The 16,566-nt window shown below is 45.3% G+C and overlaps 2 protein-coding genes across 7 annotated transcripts in view; one reads left to right on the top strand and one right to left on the bottom strand.

Moving 5' to 3' along the window:
- The first annotated feature begins 2,828 nt into the window (after positions 1 to 2,828).
- On the top strand, positions 2,829 to 5,150 carry LOC118944460. Its single transcript, XM_036963941.1, has 2 exons — positions 2,829 to 2,962; positions 3,511 to 5,150. The coding sequence occupies exons 1-2, from the start codon at positions 2,884 to 2,886 to the stop codon at positions 4,419 to 4,421; spliced, it is 990 nt and encodes a 329-aa protein (XP_036819836.1). The 5' UTR covers positions 2,829 to 2,883; the 3' UTR covers positions 4,422 to 5,150.
- A 2,295-nt stretch (positions 5,151 to 7,445) lies between these two features.
- Positions 7,446 to 16,566, bottom strand: part of LOC110506186 (golgin subfamily B member 1) — a 63,416-nt gene continuing 54,295 nt past the window's right edge. For all 6 annotated transcript variants that reach the window (XM_036963556.1, XM_036963557.1, XM_036963558.1 and 3 more), the window contains one exon: positions 7,446 to 10,695. In XM_036963556.1, coding sequence (XP_036819451.1) covers positions 10,537 to 10,695 — 159 coding nt within the window. In that variant the 3' untranslated portion in view covers positions 7,446 to 10,536. The remainder of the gene's footprint in view (positions 10,696 to 16,566) is intronic.

Below are 16,566 nucleotides of genomic sequence, written 5' to 3'. Positions count from 1 at the left end.
TGTCATCTGAGACATTCTCATCAATGATAAGATGACGACAACTCTACAGTGGAAAGCCTCTCTGTTTTCCTCTCTCTCTCTATCTGTCTCTCTCTATCTGTCTCTCTCTATTTGTCTCTCTCTCTATCTGTCTCTCTCTATCTGTCTCTCTCTATCTGTCTCTCTCTCTATCTGTCTCTCTCTCTATCTGTCTCTCTCTATCTGTCTCTCTCTCTATCTGTCTCTCTCTCTATCTGTCTCTCTCTCTATCTGTCTCTCTCTATCTGTCTCTCTCTCTATCTGTCTCTCTCTCTATCTGTCTCTCTCTATCTGTCTCTCTATATCTGTCTCTCTCTATCTGTCTCTCTCTATCTGTCTCTCTCTATCTGTCTCTCTCTCTATCTGTCTCTCTCTATCTGTCTCTCTCTATCTGTCTCTCTCTCTCTATCTGTCTCTCTCTATCTGTCTCTCTCTATCTGTCTCTCTCTCTATCTGTCTCTCTCTATCTGTCTCTCTCTATCTGTCTCTCTCTATCTGTCTCTCTCTCTATCTGTCTCTCTCTATCTGTCTCTCTCTATCTGTCTCTCTCTCTATCTGTCTCTCTCTATCTGTCTCTCTCTATCTGTCTCTCTCTATCTGTCTCTCTCTCTATCTGTCTCTCTCTATCTGTCTCTCTCTCTATCTGTCTCTCTATATCTGTCTCTCTCTATCTGTCTCTCTCTCTATCTGTCTCTCTCACTGTCTTTCTCTCATGGTAGGAAAATACCACTTTGCTCTGATGTGTTTCACGACCATGCTCTTATTTTGGAGTCAGTCATCTCTTCTTAACGATGACTCTAAAGTTACATTACACCACCTGTTCATTTACATTGAACATATGTCATTCCCACATCTAAAGACTTGTACTAATGAAAGATGAGTGTTTCTCTAACCAAGACAATAACCTTAGCAACCCACAGAGGAGTATGAAACAAAATCAATACATGAACAACAATTGATGAGGCAGAGGGTGTCGTCATATGTTAGTGCACAAAGGTCGAAACACTTCAGAAGAGTTCTGGTTAGATCACAATGTATATATAAGCATTGTAGAGGGATGCCAAGTATCTTAGCTCCATTTCAACTAAAAGACTGACTTCTGTTTTGTTGTCATCTCCAATGGCCCTGGGTATTCCATCCACTGACTGAGAGGTGATTTACCTTGTTATGTTCTTCAATGATAATTGAGATCTGAGTCAGATTCCCTTTTCCTGTGCTCAGCCATGTCTTCTACGTCTCATTTCAAGCAGTTTGAAAACAACATGACTGATCTGATTGTAATATTGGACCACACATTAGGTACAATTGAAGTCAGTAGATTTTATGAAGGGTGTTGATTTTCTCCAAAGACTGCAAAATCGGCAGTGTATCAAATACTTGTTCTCCCCACTGTATAGGATAAAATTATTTCAACTGGTTCTCGTTAAAAACAAAGATTTGAAGTACAACAATCAAGGAGGAGATCAAACTCTTTGGGATCGACATTCACAATATGATGACAAGAATGCACTACTGACAGAGCACCTTGGTCTGCAAAGGTCAAACCAATCTCTATGTAGTTAACAGTGTCCCAGTCCACCACTGTCCAACGTAACAGTATCGTATAATTATAATTACTAGAGGACCTTGTGCCAATTAATCCTGGGGATTTTGTGCATTAAACCAGAGATGCACAACTCCAGTCCTAAAATGTCAGTGTCAGCCTGGTTTTTGTCTTATGTGATCATTACTAGAAGAAAAAAACATTACAGAATGTAGAAATGTATTGTATAGAACACAGATATGACACTCTGTTTCTCACCTAACTTTTATTAGATTGTACAGTAGTAGGATATGTTTTTCACCATTTTCCATGACTATTCATGCTTAGTCCTACCAGTCAGGTACGCTCCAGCTATACTTGTCTGGCGCCCTTCTCATGTCTCGGTAAGATAAAAGTATTTATTCTCTTCACAAACGGCAAAGCCAAGATGCTTATCGATAGCCGCGGGAACCACTACCTGAAGCTAACTCTGCAAATAGCACTGCTGGTTGATTTAAAAGTCATAGTCAATCAATCTATAATATAATAATACATACTTTTAGCAAAATGTTTGTACATTAAAGATAATCTGTAGAAACTATGAGAATAGAAAGGTTCATAACCTTCTTAAAACATCACAGCACAGTTGAAAAATATATGGCAAATAGAAATTAAAACGTGATGGTCTTCAGAGATAGATGAGAGGAGTTTTGAGTAGCTTAATGGTGGGACAAAAAGATAACTCATGTAAAATGTTTATATTATGTATAAGCTGGAAGTAGAGTTGTCCATTAGTTTACTCCAATTTGGAGTGGGGTGGTAGGCTTAGGGGAAAATAATAAAGTCATAAAATACAATAAACCTATATATATATATATATATATATATATGGGGTATTGGAAATGGTGCAGATAATTACATTGATAGAAGCCACAATCTCTCTGCAATATTAAATGAGATCTACCATCTAAAAGAAGATGTATATCTAAATAAAATAAATACATCATAGTACATACTCTGCTGTTCTATTGTGTGGGTAATCATGTGGAATGATGTTCAACCAATTTTATTTTGTCTTTGTTGTTTGAATTAACGTCTTTGTTGTAAATCGCAAACTGAGGTGGCAGTTTCACCTCTATGGATTCCAACGTTCAGGTCAGGGTCAGAAGGAGACATGAACTGGGTACTGGATGGACAGGTTGAGACATTACTAGAGGAGGGGTGTGGTCTGTGGAGGAGGAAAGATACAGTTCCTAGTTCTATGTATTCTGTAGAACTCTGATAGGTTAATAATTTGCCACCTTAACTGGACAAACTGTATAAAAGAGACACTCAGCTCTTTGATGTGTACACTTTCTCCCAGAGAAGACACTTTCTCCCAGAGAAGACACTCCAGAACAGAGGAAGAGCACAACATCACTGGTAACGAAATTACTTGCAATTAAGGGTCCTGATGTGAATATGAGTATGTCTGTGTGTTAGGTGGTGGTGGGATACATGGGTTGCACACTTGCTCCACTAGCACCATAACACCTGATTCAGATGATCAAAGAATCATAGTCTTCAATTTAGATCATAATTGATGTAAAGCTGAGGAGCAAAACAAATGTGTGGTCAATGCTGTCCTCTAGGGGGCGTTGTTACCGCTCCTGGTTTATGTGATTATGTGTTGTAGTGGTTCTTTTTCTTTTTCAGTTAACTTATAAATTAATATATTTGTATAATTATTAATTAGACTCAGCCGAGCCCATGTTTCTGTTTTAGTATCTGTTCAGGGCATTTTTCGTGCATCCTTGAAGTTATCATTTTGACAAGCCATGTTTCCCCTTTAGAACAGCTGGAGACAATGCTAGCCGTTAATTCTTTCATACTTTATACTCATCAAATGTCCTGGTCTTTGGTGTGTTTAGTGTTGTTTCTTGCATCATATGAGGTGTTGACCAATGCCACTATGTATTCGTACTTTACAGACGCTTGTCTCCAACTACATAAAATGGCTTCTAAATACATCACAGAAATTGAAATCTCCATTGACTCTAAAAAGGAAGAACAGCTTCGTGGCCAAGGCTTTCACATGATGGATGTAAACCTCAACCAAGGCAATTCATCCACCACCAGAGTTTACATGTGGTACAAAAAGGGCAATGAAGAACCCATCACCAGAGTCCAGTTCTCATTCAATGATGGAATGAAAGATGGCCCAAGGAGTGCAGGGTACACTGAGCTCCCAGAAAACATCAACTCTGGAGCAAAGGGAAATGTCATCCATCTGTGGTACTTTAGTGGTGCAAGCCCTAAGTATGACATTCCCATTGTAGATCTGCTACTCACCACTAATGTGAATGCAGAGGCCGCTCAATTCAAATACGGCTGGGAAAGGCTACCATGTGATCTGAACCGCGGTAACTCAGGAGATCACATCAACCTCTGGGTGAAGAGAGAGAGTGAGACCTACATCTGTGACGTTGCTGCCACCACCTCATTCCAAGAAGACATCAACCTTTTCAACAAGGGCTACATCCGGATGGATGAAGATCTCAATAGAGGTGCTGGAGGAAGCTGGATCTTCCTCTGGTACCGTCAATCCACTGATCAGGGCTGCGGGGTCACCAGGGTGAATGTCTCCATCAACCATGAGCAGGATTTCAGCCTACAGCAGCGTGGTTTCTCCGTGGTGAATGTTAACCTCAACGAGGGAACATCCGGTCGGCCAGTGTTTGTCTGGCTCAAGAAAGATGGATCTCTCCCTATCAAGGCCTTGACCATTACATCCAACCCCAAGGCAGACGGTCCTTATGAGGAGGCCGGCTTGGTCTTCATTGAAAAAAGTCTGAATTCTGGCAACAACGGTGTGCCCCTCTTCCTCTGGTATGGCAAGTAAAAACCTGAGGTGGAGAGGCAGTCACAGTAAAAATGTGCCAGATGCTAGCTTTTGCATGGCAATTTCTCTGTCTATTTTCTGTTTAATTTTGTATTATCGTTCTGAAAAAAATGTGTAATTAAATTAAACTGAATGTTAGCTTTTATGTCATCAACTCACTGTCATAGACCATTTAGAAATGTTTTAAAGTTGACTTTAATGTTCTTTCCAATTAATTCACAGTTGAATTATGGTATTACATTTTAGTATTGTCACAGCCGTCAAAGGAAGTGGACATGAGCGTACATATTCCTTTATTCAGGTGACGCCAACAAAAACAATAAACAAAGTTAACTTCCCACACAGAAAGGAGGGAAAAGGGCTACCTAAGTATGGTTCCCGATAGACAGCTGTCCCTGATTGAGAACCATACCAGGCCAAAACAAAGAAATACCAAAACATAGAAAATAGAACATAGAATGCCCACCCAAATCACCCCCTGACCAAACCAAAATAGAGACATAAAAAGCTCTCTACGGTCAGGGTGTGACAAGTAGTACATTTTAGCAGCAGATTTATCTTTTTTCTGACTATTTCAAGGGCTTATAAGGTATTATATCTCATTGTGTCAAATGTGATTTAGAAAAAATGTAGTACAGTAATAGAAATAAAATCAAATGATGAATGATTTGTGTGTAACACTGAGAATCCCAGTCTGTTCATCAATAAAGAAAGCTTTACAAATCTGAATGTTGGACCTTTTTAAATAACTGCCCAGTCAAAATCTCACTTTTAAAAGTTCATTTTCTATTAACTCATGTCCAAATAATGTTGTTGACTCGTCTTATACTCGTATTTGTGGCCAAAGAGTGTGTTAAGACGGTGGGTGTCAAGAGGTCACTAGAGTGGAAGGTCATGGGACGGTGTATTAAGGGGTAGGGTGTGCCCCTAGACACTGATCTTGAGTCAGTTTTGCACTTACGATTGGGGAAGGGGAAGCTGATCCTAGATCTGTAGCTAGGGGAAACTTCACAACTTCAGCAAAATGACCCCCTCTATCAGGAGGATGGTGGGGTCATATGCTGGTTGGAGTGGGATACAGGGGTGCAGGGAATGGTGGTTAGAAGCACTTCCTGTGGACGATGGAAGCTCTAGCCTCCTTGTATTCCTCCTTACTGATCCACATTCGCTGGAAGGTGGACAGGGAGGAAAGATGGATCCACCGACCAAGACTGAGCCCTTATTCTCAGGGGGGTCAATCATCTACACGAGGGGGAGGTTTAGAGAGCAGAGTTCCATATGTTTGAAAGTTCTCTCTATTTTACATGTCCTTTCTTCAGTTTCATTCTTTCATGTAGTTTTGTAATCATAAGAAATAGCTCAAATGTCAGGTCCTGTGCCCCCCCCCCCGTGTGTGTGTGTATCGTAGGCCTGTTCCCAGCCATTTACCTTGATTTTAATGGTGCTGGAGACCAGGGTGCATGGTGGTACCACCAGATAGAATATTGTTGGAGTACAGGTCCTTACGAATGTCAGTGTCACTTCATGATGCTGTTGTATGTGGTCTCATGAATGCCACTGACTTCATACCTGGGAGGGGGCGGCACAGCTTCCTTATTTCAACACCATACCCACCACCGGTTTGCGTGGCCAAGGAGATAGATTTTAATGTTATCTGACCGTAACTCCGGTTCCAGTCCAAGTACCAATGCCGTTTAGCAAAATCCCTGTCAGCAAACGCTCTTGTATGACATGAAATAAATCTCTTTGTTCACGCACACCAGTGGTGGATTTGATGTTGAAAGAAAGATGCATAAACAGAAAATAACCCCCTACTGTAAAGAAATGGTGGTGGATCAATATGTTTTGGGGCTATTCTGCTTCCACTGGTTTTGTGCTCTGGGCAATTCCATTGTTCCTTCTCAAGCCAAACAAATGTTAAGGAGTTGGCATGATGGCACAGACCGTCACTCAGGCTACATATTTCCTAGTGCAGAGCGGTAATAAACACACTTGTTATTAGTATGACATTCTCCATGCTAAATATGAAACAGCTAGTAGGTTTTTCTGACCATGCAACTTGACCAGGACAAAGTCTAGGTTCCAGTTATATCCTATTACTAGGGTCCAGATAGACCCTATTACTAGGGTCCAGTTATATCCTATTACTAGGGTCCAGATAGACCCTATTACTAGGGTAAAGTTATATCCTATTACTAGGGTCCAGATAGACCCTATTACTAGGGTCCAGTTATATCCTATTACTAGGGTCCAGATAGACCCTATTACTAGGGTCCAGTTATATCCTATTACTAGGGTCCAGATAGACCCTATTACTAGGGTCCAGATAGACCCTATTACTAGGGTCCAGATAGACCCTATTACTAGGGTCCAGATAGACCCTATTACTAGGGTCCAGATAGATCCTATTACTAGGGTCCAGTTAGATCCTATTACTAGGGTCCAGATAGATCTTATTACTAGGGGCCAGTTAGATCCTATTACTAGGGGCCAGTTAGATCCTATTACTAGGGGCCAGTTAGATCCTATTACTAGGGGCCAGTTAGATCATATTACTAGGGTGCAGATAGATCCTATTACTAGGGGCCAGTTAGATCATATTACTAGGGCCCAGTTAGATCATATTACTAGGGTCCAGATCAGTATTTCCTTATCAGGACACGTGGTCAGATAAAACTCCTGGCCCTACATTATGTTGAATATCTTTGCTGAAGGAGAGAAGGGAAAAAAAACACCCCCTGATGTGAAATGAGATGCATACAATTGGGAGTTTTAGTGCATAGCTTTGAATGCAGCAGTCTTGTATAACTAAGCTTGTGGGGCCAAAGAATTCAGTCCCATTCAAAATCCTATTTTCCCTAACCCTACCACTAATTCTAACCTTAACCCTAAACCCCCTAGAAATAGCATTTGCCCTTGTGGGGACAAACAAAATGTCCCCAGTTGGTGAAATCTTTGTTGTTCGTTTACTATTTCTGTGGGGACTTCACGTCCACACACATCAAAAACAGGTAACTTGAGTCGTGTTTTTCAAACAGATTTATTAAAATTCCTTTCTTCGTGAAAGTCAACCTCAAGGTATTGAACCCATTAATGCCTGGATAGGATAGTAATTGCTGTCCAAACGATTTGACTTCTAAAAAATAGAGCCTATTTAGAAAATATGACAATTCGGTTTCACTCAGTAGCATTTCCTCTTATAAATAGATGTATTTTGTCATCCTTTCCTCAATCACAACATATATACAGACAATCAGGACCACAACACCAACGTTAGAACAGGGTGGTATCCATTATCTTTGTATCTGTGCCATTACAGCGTCTGACAGCATGGGCAGTGCCATTGAAGTAGTCAATCTTCTTCTTCACGATTAGCTGATCCCTCCTAATGACCCGGTTGGACATGACTCCAACAGGGTCACCAGGAGGGATCAGCCAATGAAGTTGGAAGTCCAACCCAGTTGACTACATTAAAATGGTGGAAGCCCTCAATGGCGCTGCCCATGCTAATTCAGCCTTTTGGCCACTAGAGGCCTCTATCATTCTCTATGGTGGTATCCCACAAAGCAGGAGCAATGTTTTTAGCTCAGCTGGCTAACTACCGTAAATATTCTTAAACACCAGATTTCCTATCCTGGTCCCAAATCTGTTTGTGTTCTGGCCAACTCCATTGCTCATTGTCAAGCCAAACGTGTTTGGTATAACAATGAGTGAGAAAGAGTTGGCATGATGGCACAAACAAACAGCTTGTCACTCAGGCTTCATATTTCCTAGTGCAGAGAGGTAAAACACACTTGTTATAAGTATGACATTCTCTCAGTACTTCCCATGCTAAACTTGAAACAGATGAGATACGAACCAGAGAAATACGAAATATATCCCAAATTGTCTCAAAGTAAGATGGCTGACATATTGTCTCCTGCTTTGTGAATTGCCACCCTGCACTATCAATCAAGTGATTAAATCAGCATGTAATCAATCAACAGATGAAGTAGAAATGTACAGTGAACAACAGAGCATTGGGGGGCACAGAGCAACAAATACAGATACATAAATACACACAGTAGACTTTCAAGGGTGCACACTCGCACCCTTTTACACTCCACCCTTAAATACAACATCTTACTTACACACTTACCAGGGTACATGCTCACAAACGGGGTAGGAGGATATTCTTCGGACCATGTGATCTGACAAGGTAAAACCTTTAGGTTCCAGATAGATCCTATTACTAGGGACCAGTTAGATCCTATTACTAGGGGCCAGTTAGATCCTATTACTAGGGTCCAGTTAGATCCTATTACTAGGGTCCAGTTAGATCCTATTACTAGGGGCCAGTTAGATCCTATTACTAGGGTCCAGTTAGATCCTATTACTAGGGTCCAGTTAGATCCTATTACTAGGGGCCAGATATATCCTATTACTAGGGTCCAGTTAGATCCTATTACTAGGGTCCAGTTAGATCCTATTACTAGTGGCCAGTTAGATCCTATTACTAGGGTCCAGTTAGATCCTATTACTAGGGTCCAGTTAGATCCTATTACTAGGGTCCAGTAGATCCTATTACTAGGGTCCAGTTAGATCCTATTACTAGGGTCCAGTTAGATCCTATTACTAGGGTCCAGTTAGATCCTATTACTTGTGGCCAGTTAGATCCTATTACTTGTGGCCAGTTAGATCCTATTACTAGGGGCCAGTTAGATCCTATTACTAGGGTCCAGTTAGATCCTATTACTAGGGTCCAGTTAGATCCTATTACTAGGGTCCAGTTAGATCCTATTACTAGGGTCCAGTTAGATCCTATTACTAGGGTCCAGTTAGATCCTATTACTAGGGGCCAGTTAGATCATATTACTAGGGTCCAGATCAGTATTTCCTTATCAGGACACGTGGTCAGATAAAACTCCTGGCCCTATATTATGTTGAATATCTTTGCTGAAGGAGAGAAGGGGAAAAAAACACCCCCTGATGTGAAATGAGATGCATACAATTGGGAGTTTTAGTGCATAGCTTTGAATGCAGCAGCTATAGAATAGACCTTAGAATTGTGCCAAGGCCACCATGAGACAGTTATTACCCAGGAGACACCAGGGGGTGCCAAAGGGAACATTGTGCCATGGCCTGGTCGTGCCAGGTTGAGCACACAGTGGGTTTGGTATTGGGGAGAAGGGTTGAGCAGCAGTGCAATTACATAGGCATCTTTGCAGAAATAGTACTATTGGCCTTTTCCACCCTTCTCTCCTGAAATACCGTATCTGTGTCTTGCCAGACATCAGCATCAGTCTGAGTGGGGCAGTTCCATCATGTTGTTGATGAATCATCTTAGACTTACACCAGTCTTTGTTCTCCAAGGGGAATCTAAATGAGGTTACAGTGGACTAGTGTTTATTTCTTGTACACGTGCAAATGAACACACACACCTGCGCACACAAATGTGTTTCAAACACACACACACACACACGTACGTACGTACGCACGTCTTAGGCTAGCGTTCATGTAGAATGGATATGGCTTTCTGTTCCGTCTCAGGCTTTAACACATAACAGACAGGATCGAAACGGCACTTTCTCCTGAGACACTCCAAAAGCTGAGTCTTAATAGTCAATAACAGTCTTCTTCCTCTCGCCTCCGTCTGCACTGATCTGACAAAAAAATGGGTGAAAACAAGAAGGTAGGATCTAACCAAAGGACCCACTTTCAGCTGTCCATTTTCTTTTCAGACCAGTGAGAACCAAGGGAAGGAGGCGAGGCGAAGAAGCTACAAGACTTGAGACACACCCCAAAAGCCCTCACTCTTATGAAAACTCTGGATACTAGACAAAAACCTGCAGCTTATTCTGAAAGGTGGAATAAGATTCCAGGGGAAAAAGACATGGTTAACTACCTCGAAATGGAGTAGAACAGACATTCCTCTTTGTCGTGGAGGAAACGGGCCATGGTGTCTTGTCTACACATGACATTTGTATCTGCAATGTTAACACCCCCAGCGTCAAGTGAACTACATAGAAAAACATTGCGCAGAACAAACCGTCTTTGTCATGGAGGAAACGTGCCTCAGTCTGCTCTATAAATTATATTTCTATCTGCAATTTGTGATTGTTTTCACCCCACAGCACTAGAGGGCGCCGGTGAGGCACATGAGGACAGCCACGTGCAGAATCAGCAGGTAGCCAAGGAAGAGGTAGCGCGAGCGGGCCCGTGATGTCAGCAGCTTGGAGCAGTACAGGCTCCGCCCCCGAAGCCAGCGCCTGCAGGCCAGCATCCCGCCTTTCACCTGGTTAGGAGAGGGTATGGATGTGGGGAGGGGAGGAGAGTCATTCGTCAAACAGGCATTGGTAATCATATTGGTTACCATTGGTCATCATCATCATGTGATTGATGATTGGTGAGTCAAGAAGAACAGTCCTAGCCTGAGTGCCAGTCTGCTTGTGCCATCATGTCAACTCCTTGTCATGCCAAACACGTTTGCCTTATAATGACAGTAATGGAGTTGGCCAGAGCACATAGTAGAATGAGGATGCACATGTCAAAAAACACACCTTTCAGCTTGATTCTTTTTACATTTGTTGAATTCAATATCTAAACCAGCCCCAACATGATTTCTGCCTTTCTCCAGGGGTGCTGACAAGAGCACAAACAGATCTGGGACCAGGTAGTTCTGCATCGGTGGCGGCCGGTGCCGTTTAAGATTAGGGAGGATGTTTGTTTTTTGGTGCATGGCCTTATTTCTATTACATCATAATGGATGATGTCATTCATATTCTAGTAACCCAGCTCAATGTAACATCCATAGGTTTAGGCTCCTACAAGATACTCAACTTTGCCGTATACGTATCATGATGTTGCTACACCCTCCTAGCCTACAAATGAAAGTTTATAACGTAGTTGCACAGGTCGAGAGACACATTTTGGTAAAATGACAGACAGGCTGCATATAATCACACAAAACAGTGTACAGCAAGCAATGCAGCCTTGAACACACCTGCCTGCGTTTAGCCGATCTGGGCTGTAATCATTAGTCCAAACAGTTGCAAAATGGAAAACTATTTCATTTGCTTCCATTTTATTTTCTTCCTTTTCTTTTTTTTTTACCGTTTTCTCCCCAATTTCGTGGTTTCCAATTGGTAGTTACAGTCCTGTCTCATCGCTGCAACTCCCGTATGGACTCAGGAGAGGCGAAGGTCGATCCCTGCCGGCCAAACCCTCCCCTAACCCGGACGATGCTGGGCCAATTGTGTGCCGCCCCATGGGTTTCCCGGTCGCGGTCGGCTGAGACAGAGCCTGGACTCGAACCCAGAATCTCTAGTGGCACAGCTAGCACTGCGATGCAGTACCTTAGACCACTGAGACAGAGCCTGGACTCGAACAAAGAATCTCTAGTGGCACAGCTAGCCCTGCGATGCAGTACCTTAGACCACTGAGACAGAGCCTGGACTCAAACCCAGAATCTCTAGTGGCACAGCTAGCACTGCGATGCAGTACCTTAGACCACTGAGACAGAGCCTGGACTCGAACCCAGAATCTCTAGTGGCACAGCTAGCACTGCGATGCAGTACCTTAGACCACTGAGACAGAGCCTGGACTCGAACCCAGAATCTCTAGTGGCACAGCTAGCCCTGCGATGCAGTACCTTAGACCACTGCCTGGACTCGAACCCAGAATCTCTAGTGGCACAGCTAGCACTGCGATGCAGTACCTTAGACCACTGAGACAGAGCCTGGACTCGAACCCAGAATCTCTAGTGGCACAGCTATCACTGCGATGCAGTACCTTAGACCACTGAGACAGAGCCTGGACTCGAACCCAGAATCTCTAGTGGCACAGCTAGCCCTGCGATGCAGTACCTTAGACCACTGAGACAGAGCCTGGACTCGAACCCAGAATCTCTAGTGGCACAGCTAGCCCTGCGATGCAGTACCTTAGACCACTGAGACAGAGCCTGGACTCGAACCCAGAATCTCTAGTGGCACAGCTATCACTGCGATGCAGTACCTTAGACCACTGAGACAGAGCCTGGACTCGAACCCAGAATCTCTAGTGGCACAGCTAGCCCTGCGATGCAGTACCTTAGACCACTGAGACAGAGCCTGGACTCAAACCCAGAATCTCTAGTGGCACAGCTAGCCCTGCGATGCAGTACCTTAGACCACTGAGACAGAGCCTGGACTCAAACCCAGAATCTCTAGTGGCACAGCTAGCACTGCGATGCAGTACCTTAGACCACTGAGACTCGAACCCAGAATCTCTAGTGGCACAGCTATCACTGCGATGCAGTACCTTAGACCACTGAGACAGAGCCTGGACTCGAACCCAGAATCTCTAGTGGCACAGCTAGCCCTGCGATGCAGTACCTTAGACCACTGAGACAGAGCCTGGACTCAAACCCAGAATCTCTAGTGGCACAGCTAGCACTGCGATGCAGTACCTTAGACCACTGAGACAGAGCCTGGACTCGAACCCAGAATCTCTAGTGGCACAGCTATCACTGCGATGCAGTACCTTAGACCACTGAGACAGAGCCTGGACTCGAACCAAGAATCTCTAGTGGCACAGCTAGCACTGCGATGCAGTACCTTAGACCACTGAGACAGAGCCTGGACTTGAACCCAGAATCTCTAGTGGCACAGCTAGCACTGCGATGCAGTACCTTAGACCACTGAGACAGAGCCTGGACTCGAACCCAGAATCTCTAGTGGCACAGCTAGCACTGCGATGCAGTACCTTAGACCACTGAGACAGAGCCTGGACTCGAACCAAGAATCTCTAGTGGCACAGCTATCACTGCGATGCAGTACCTTAGACCACTGAGACAGAGCCTGGACTCGAACCCAGAATCTCTAGTGGCACAGCTATCACTGCGATGCAGTACCTTAGACCACTGAGACAGAGCCTGGACTCAAACCAAGAATCTCTAGTGGCACAGCTATCACTGCGATGCAGTACCTTAGACCACTGAGACAGAGCCTGGACTCAAACCAAGAATCTCTAGTGGCACAGCTAGCACTGCGATGCAGTACCGTAGACCACTGAGACAGAGCCTGGACTTGAACTCAGAATCTCTAGTGGCGATGCAGTACCTTAGACCACTGAGACAGAGCCTGGACTTGAACCCAGAATCTCTAGTGGCACAGCTAGCACTGCGATGCAGTACCTTAGACCACTGAGACAGAGCCTGGACTCGAACCCAGAATCTCTAGTGGCACAGCTAGCACTGCGATGCAGTACCTTAGACCACTGAGACAGAGCCTGGACTCGAACCAAGAATCTCTAGTGGCACAGCTAGCACTGCGATGCAGTACCTTAGACCACTGAGACAGAGCCTGGACTTGAACCCAGAATCTCTAGTGGCACAGCTAGCACTGCGATGCAGTACCTTAGACCACTGAGACAGAGCCTGGACTTGAACCCAGAATCTCTAGTGGCACAGCTATCACTGCGATGCAGTACCTTAGACCACTGAGACAGAGCCTGGACTCAAACCCAGAATCTCTAGTGGCACAGCTAGCACTGCGATGCAGTACCTTAGACCACTGAGACAGAGCCTGGACTCGAACCCAGAATCTCTAGTGGCACAGCTAGCACTGCGATGCAGTACCTTAGACCACTGAGACAGAGCCTGGACTCGAACCCAGAATCTCTAGTGGCACAGCTAGCCCTGCGATGCAGTACCTTAGACCACTGCCTGGACTCGAACCCAGAATCTCTAGTGGCACAGCTAGCACTGCGATGCAGTACCTTAGACCACTGAGACAGAGCCTGGACTCGAACCCAGAATCTCTAGTGGCACAGCTATCACTGCGATGCAGTACCTTAGACCACTGAGACAGAGCCTGGACTCGAACCCAGAATCTCTAGTGGCACAGCTAGCCCTGCGATGCAGTACCTTAGACCACTGAGACAGAGCCTGGACTCGAACCCAGAATCTCTAGTGGCACAGCTAGCCCTGCGATGCAGTACCTTAGACCACTGAGACAGAGCCTGGACTCGAACCCAGAATCTCTAGTGGCACAGCTATCACTGCGATGCAGTACCTTAGACCACTGAGACAGAGCCTGGACTCGAACCCAGAATCTCTAGTGGCACAGCTAGCCCTGCGATGCAGTACCTTAGACCACTGAGACAGAGCCTGGACTCAAACCCAGAATCTCTAGTGGCACAGCTAGCCCTGCGATGCAGTACCTTAGACCACTGAGACAGAGCCTGGACTCAAACCCAGAATCTCTAGTGGCACAGCTAGCACTGCGATGCAGTACCTTAGACCACTGAGACTCGAACCCAGAATCTCTAGTGGCACAGCTATCACTGCGATGCAGTACCTTAGACCACTGAGACAGAGCCTGGACTCGAACCCAGAATCTCTAGTGGCACAGCTAGCCCTGCGATGCAGTACCTTAGACCACTGAGACAGAGCCTGGACTCAAACCCAGAATCTCTAGTGGCACAGCTAGCACTGCGATGCAGTACCTTAGACCACTGAGACAGAGCCTGGACTCGAACCCAGAATCTCTAGTGGCACAGCTATCACTGCGATGCAGTACCTTAGACCACTGAGACAGAGCCTGGACTCGAACCAAGAATCTCTAGTGGCACAGCTAGCACTGCGATGCAGTACCTTAGACCACTGAGACAGAGCCTGGACTTGAACCCAGAATCTCTAGTGGCACAGCTAGCACTGCGATGCAGTACCTTAGACCACTGAGACAGAGCCTGGACTCGAACCCAGAATCTCTAGTGGCACAGCTAGCACTGCGATGCAGTACCTTAGACCACTGAGACAGAGCCTGGACTCGAACCAAGAATCTCTAGTGGCACAGCTATCACTGCGATGCAGTACCTTAGACCACTGAGACAGAGCCTGGACTCGAACCCAGAATCTCTAGTGGCACAGCTATCACTGCGATGCAGTACCTTAGACCACTGAGACAGAGCCTGGACTCAAACCAAGAATCTCTAGTGGCACAGCTATCACTGCGATGCAGTACCTTAGACCACTGAGACAGAGCCTGGACTCAAACCAAGAATCTCTAGTGGCACAGCTAGCACTGCGATGCAGTACCGTAGACCACTGAGACAGAGCCTGGACTTGAACTCAGAATCTCTAGTGGCGATGCAGTACCTTAGACCACTGAGACAGAGCCTGGACTTGAACCCAGAATCTCTAGTGGCACAGCTAGCACTGCGATGCAGTACCTTAGACCACTGAGACAGAGCCTGGACTCGAACCCAGAATCTCTAGTGGCACAGCTAGCACTGCGATGCAGTACCTTAGACCACTGAGACAGAGCCTGGACTCGAACCAAGAATCTCTAGTGGCACAGCTAGCACTGCGATGCAGTACCTTAGACCACTGAGACAGAGCCTGGACTTGAACCCAGAATCTCTAGTGGCACAGCTAGCACTGCGATGCAGTACCTTAGACCACTGAGACAGAGCCTGGACTTGAACCCAGAATCTCTAGTGGCACAGCTATCACTGCGATGCAGTACCTTAGACCACTGAGACAGAGCCTGGACTCGAACCAAGAATCTCTAGTGGCACAGCTAGCACTGCGATGCAGTACCTTAGACCACTGAGACAGAGCCTGGACTCGAACCCAGAATCTCTAGTGGCACAGCTAGCACTGCGATGCAGTACCTTAGACCACTGAGACAGAGCCTGGACTCGAACCAAGAATCTCTAGTGGCACAGCTATCACTGCGATGCAGTACCTTAGACCACTGAGACAGAGCCTGGACTCGAACCCAGAATCTCTAGTGGCACAGCTATCACTGCGATGCAGTACCTTAGACCACTGAGACAGAGCCTGGACTCAAACCAAGAATCTCTAGTGGCACAGCTATCACTGCGATGCAGTACCTTAGACCACTGAGACAGAGCCTGGACTCAAACCAAGAATCTCTAGTGGCACAGCTAGCACTGCGATGCAGTACCGTAGACCACTGAGACAGAGCCTGGACTTGAACTCAGAATCTCTAGTGGCGATGCAGTACCTTAGACCACTGAGACAGAGCCTGGACTTGAACCCAGAATCTCTAGTGGCACAGCTAGCACTGCGATGCAGTACCTTAGACCACTGAGACAGAGCCTGGACTCGAACCCAGAATCTCTAGTGGCACAGCTAGCACTGCGATGCAGTACCTTAGAC

Source organism: Oncorhynchus mykiss, chromosome 26, assembly GCF_013265735.2.
Source record: "Oncorhynchus mykiss isolate Arlee chromosome 26, USDA_OmykA_1.1, whole genome shotgun sequence".
NCBI classification, from domain to species: Eukaryota; Metazoa; Chordata; class Actinopteri; order Salmoniformes; family Salmonidae; genus Oncorhynchus; species Oncorhynchus mykiss.
This window is presented reverse-complemented; position numbering and strand designations above follow the sequence as displayed.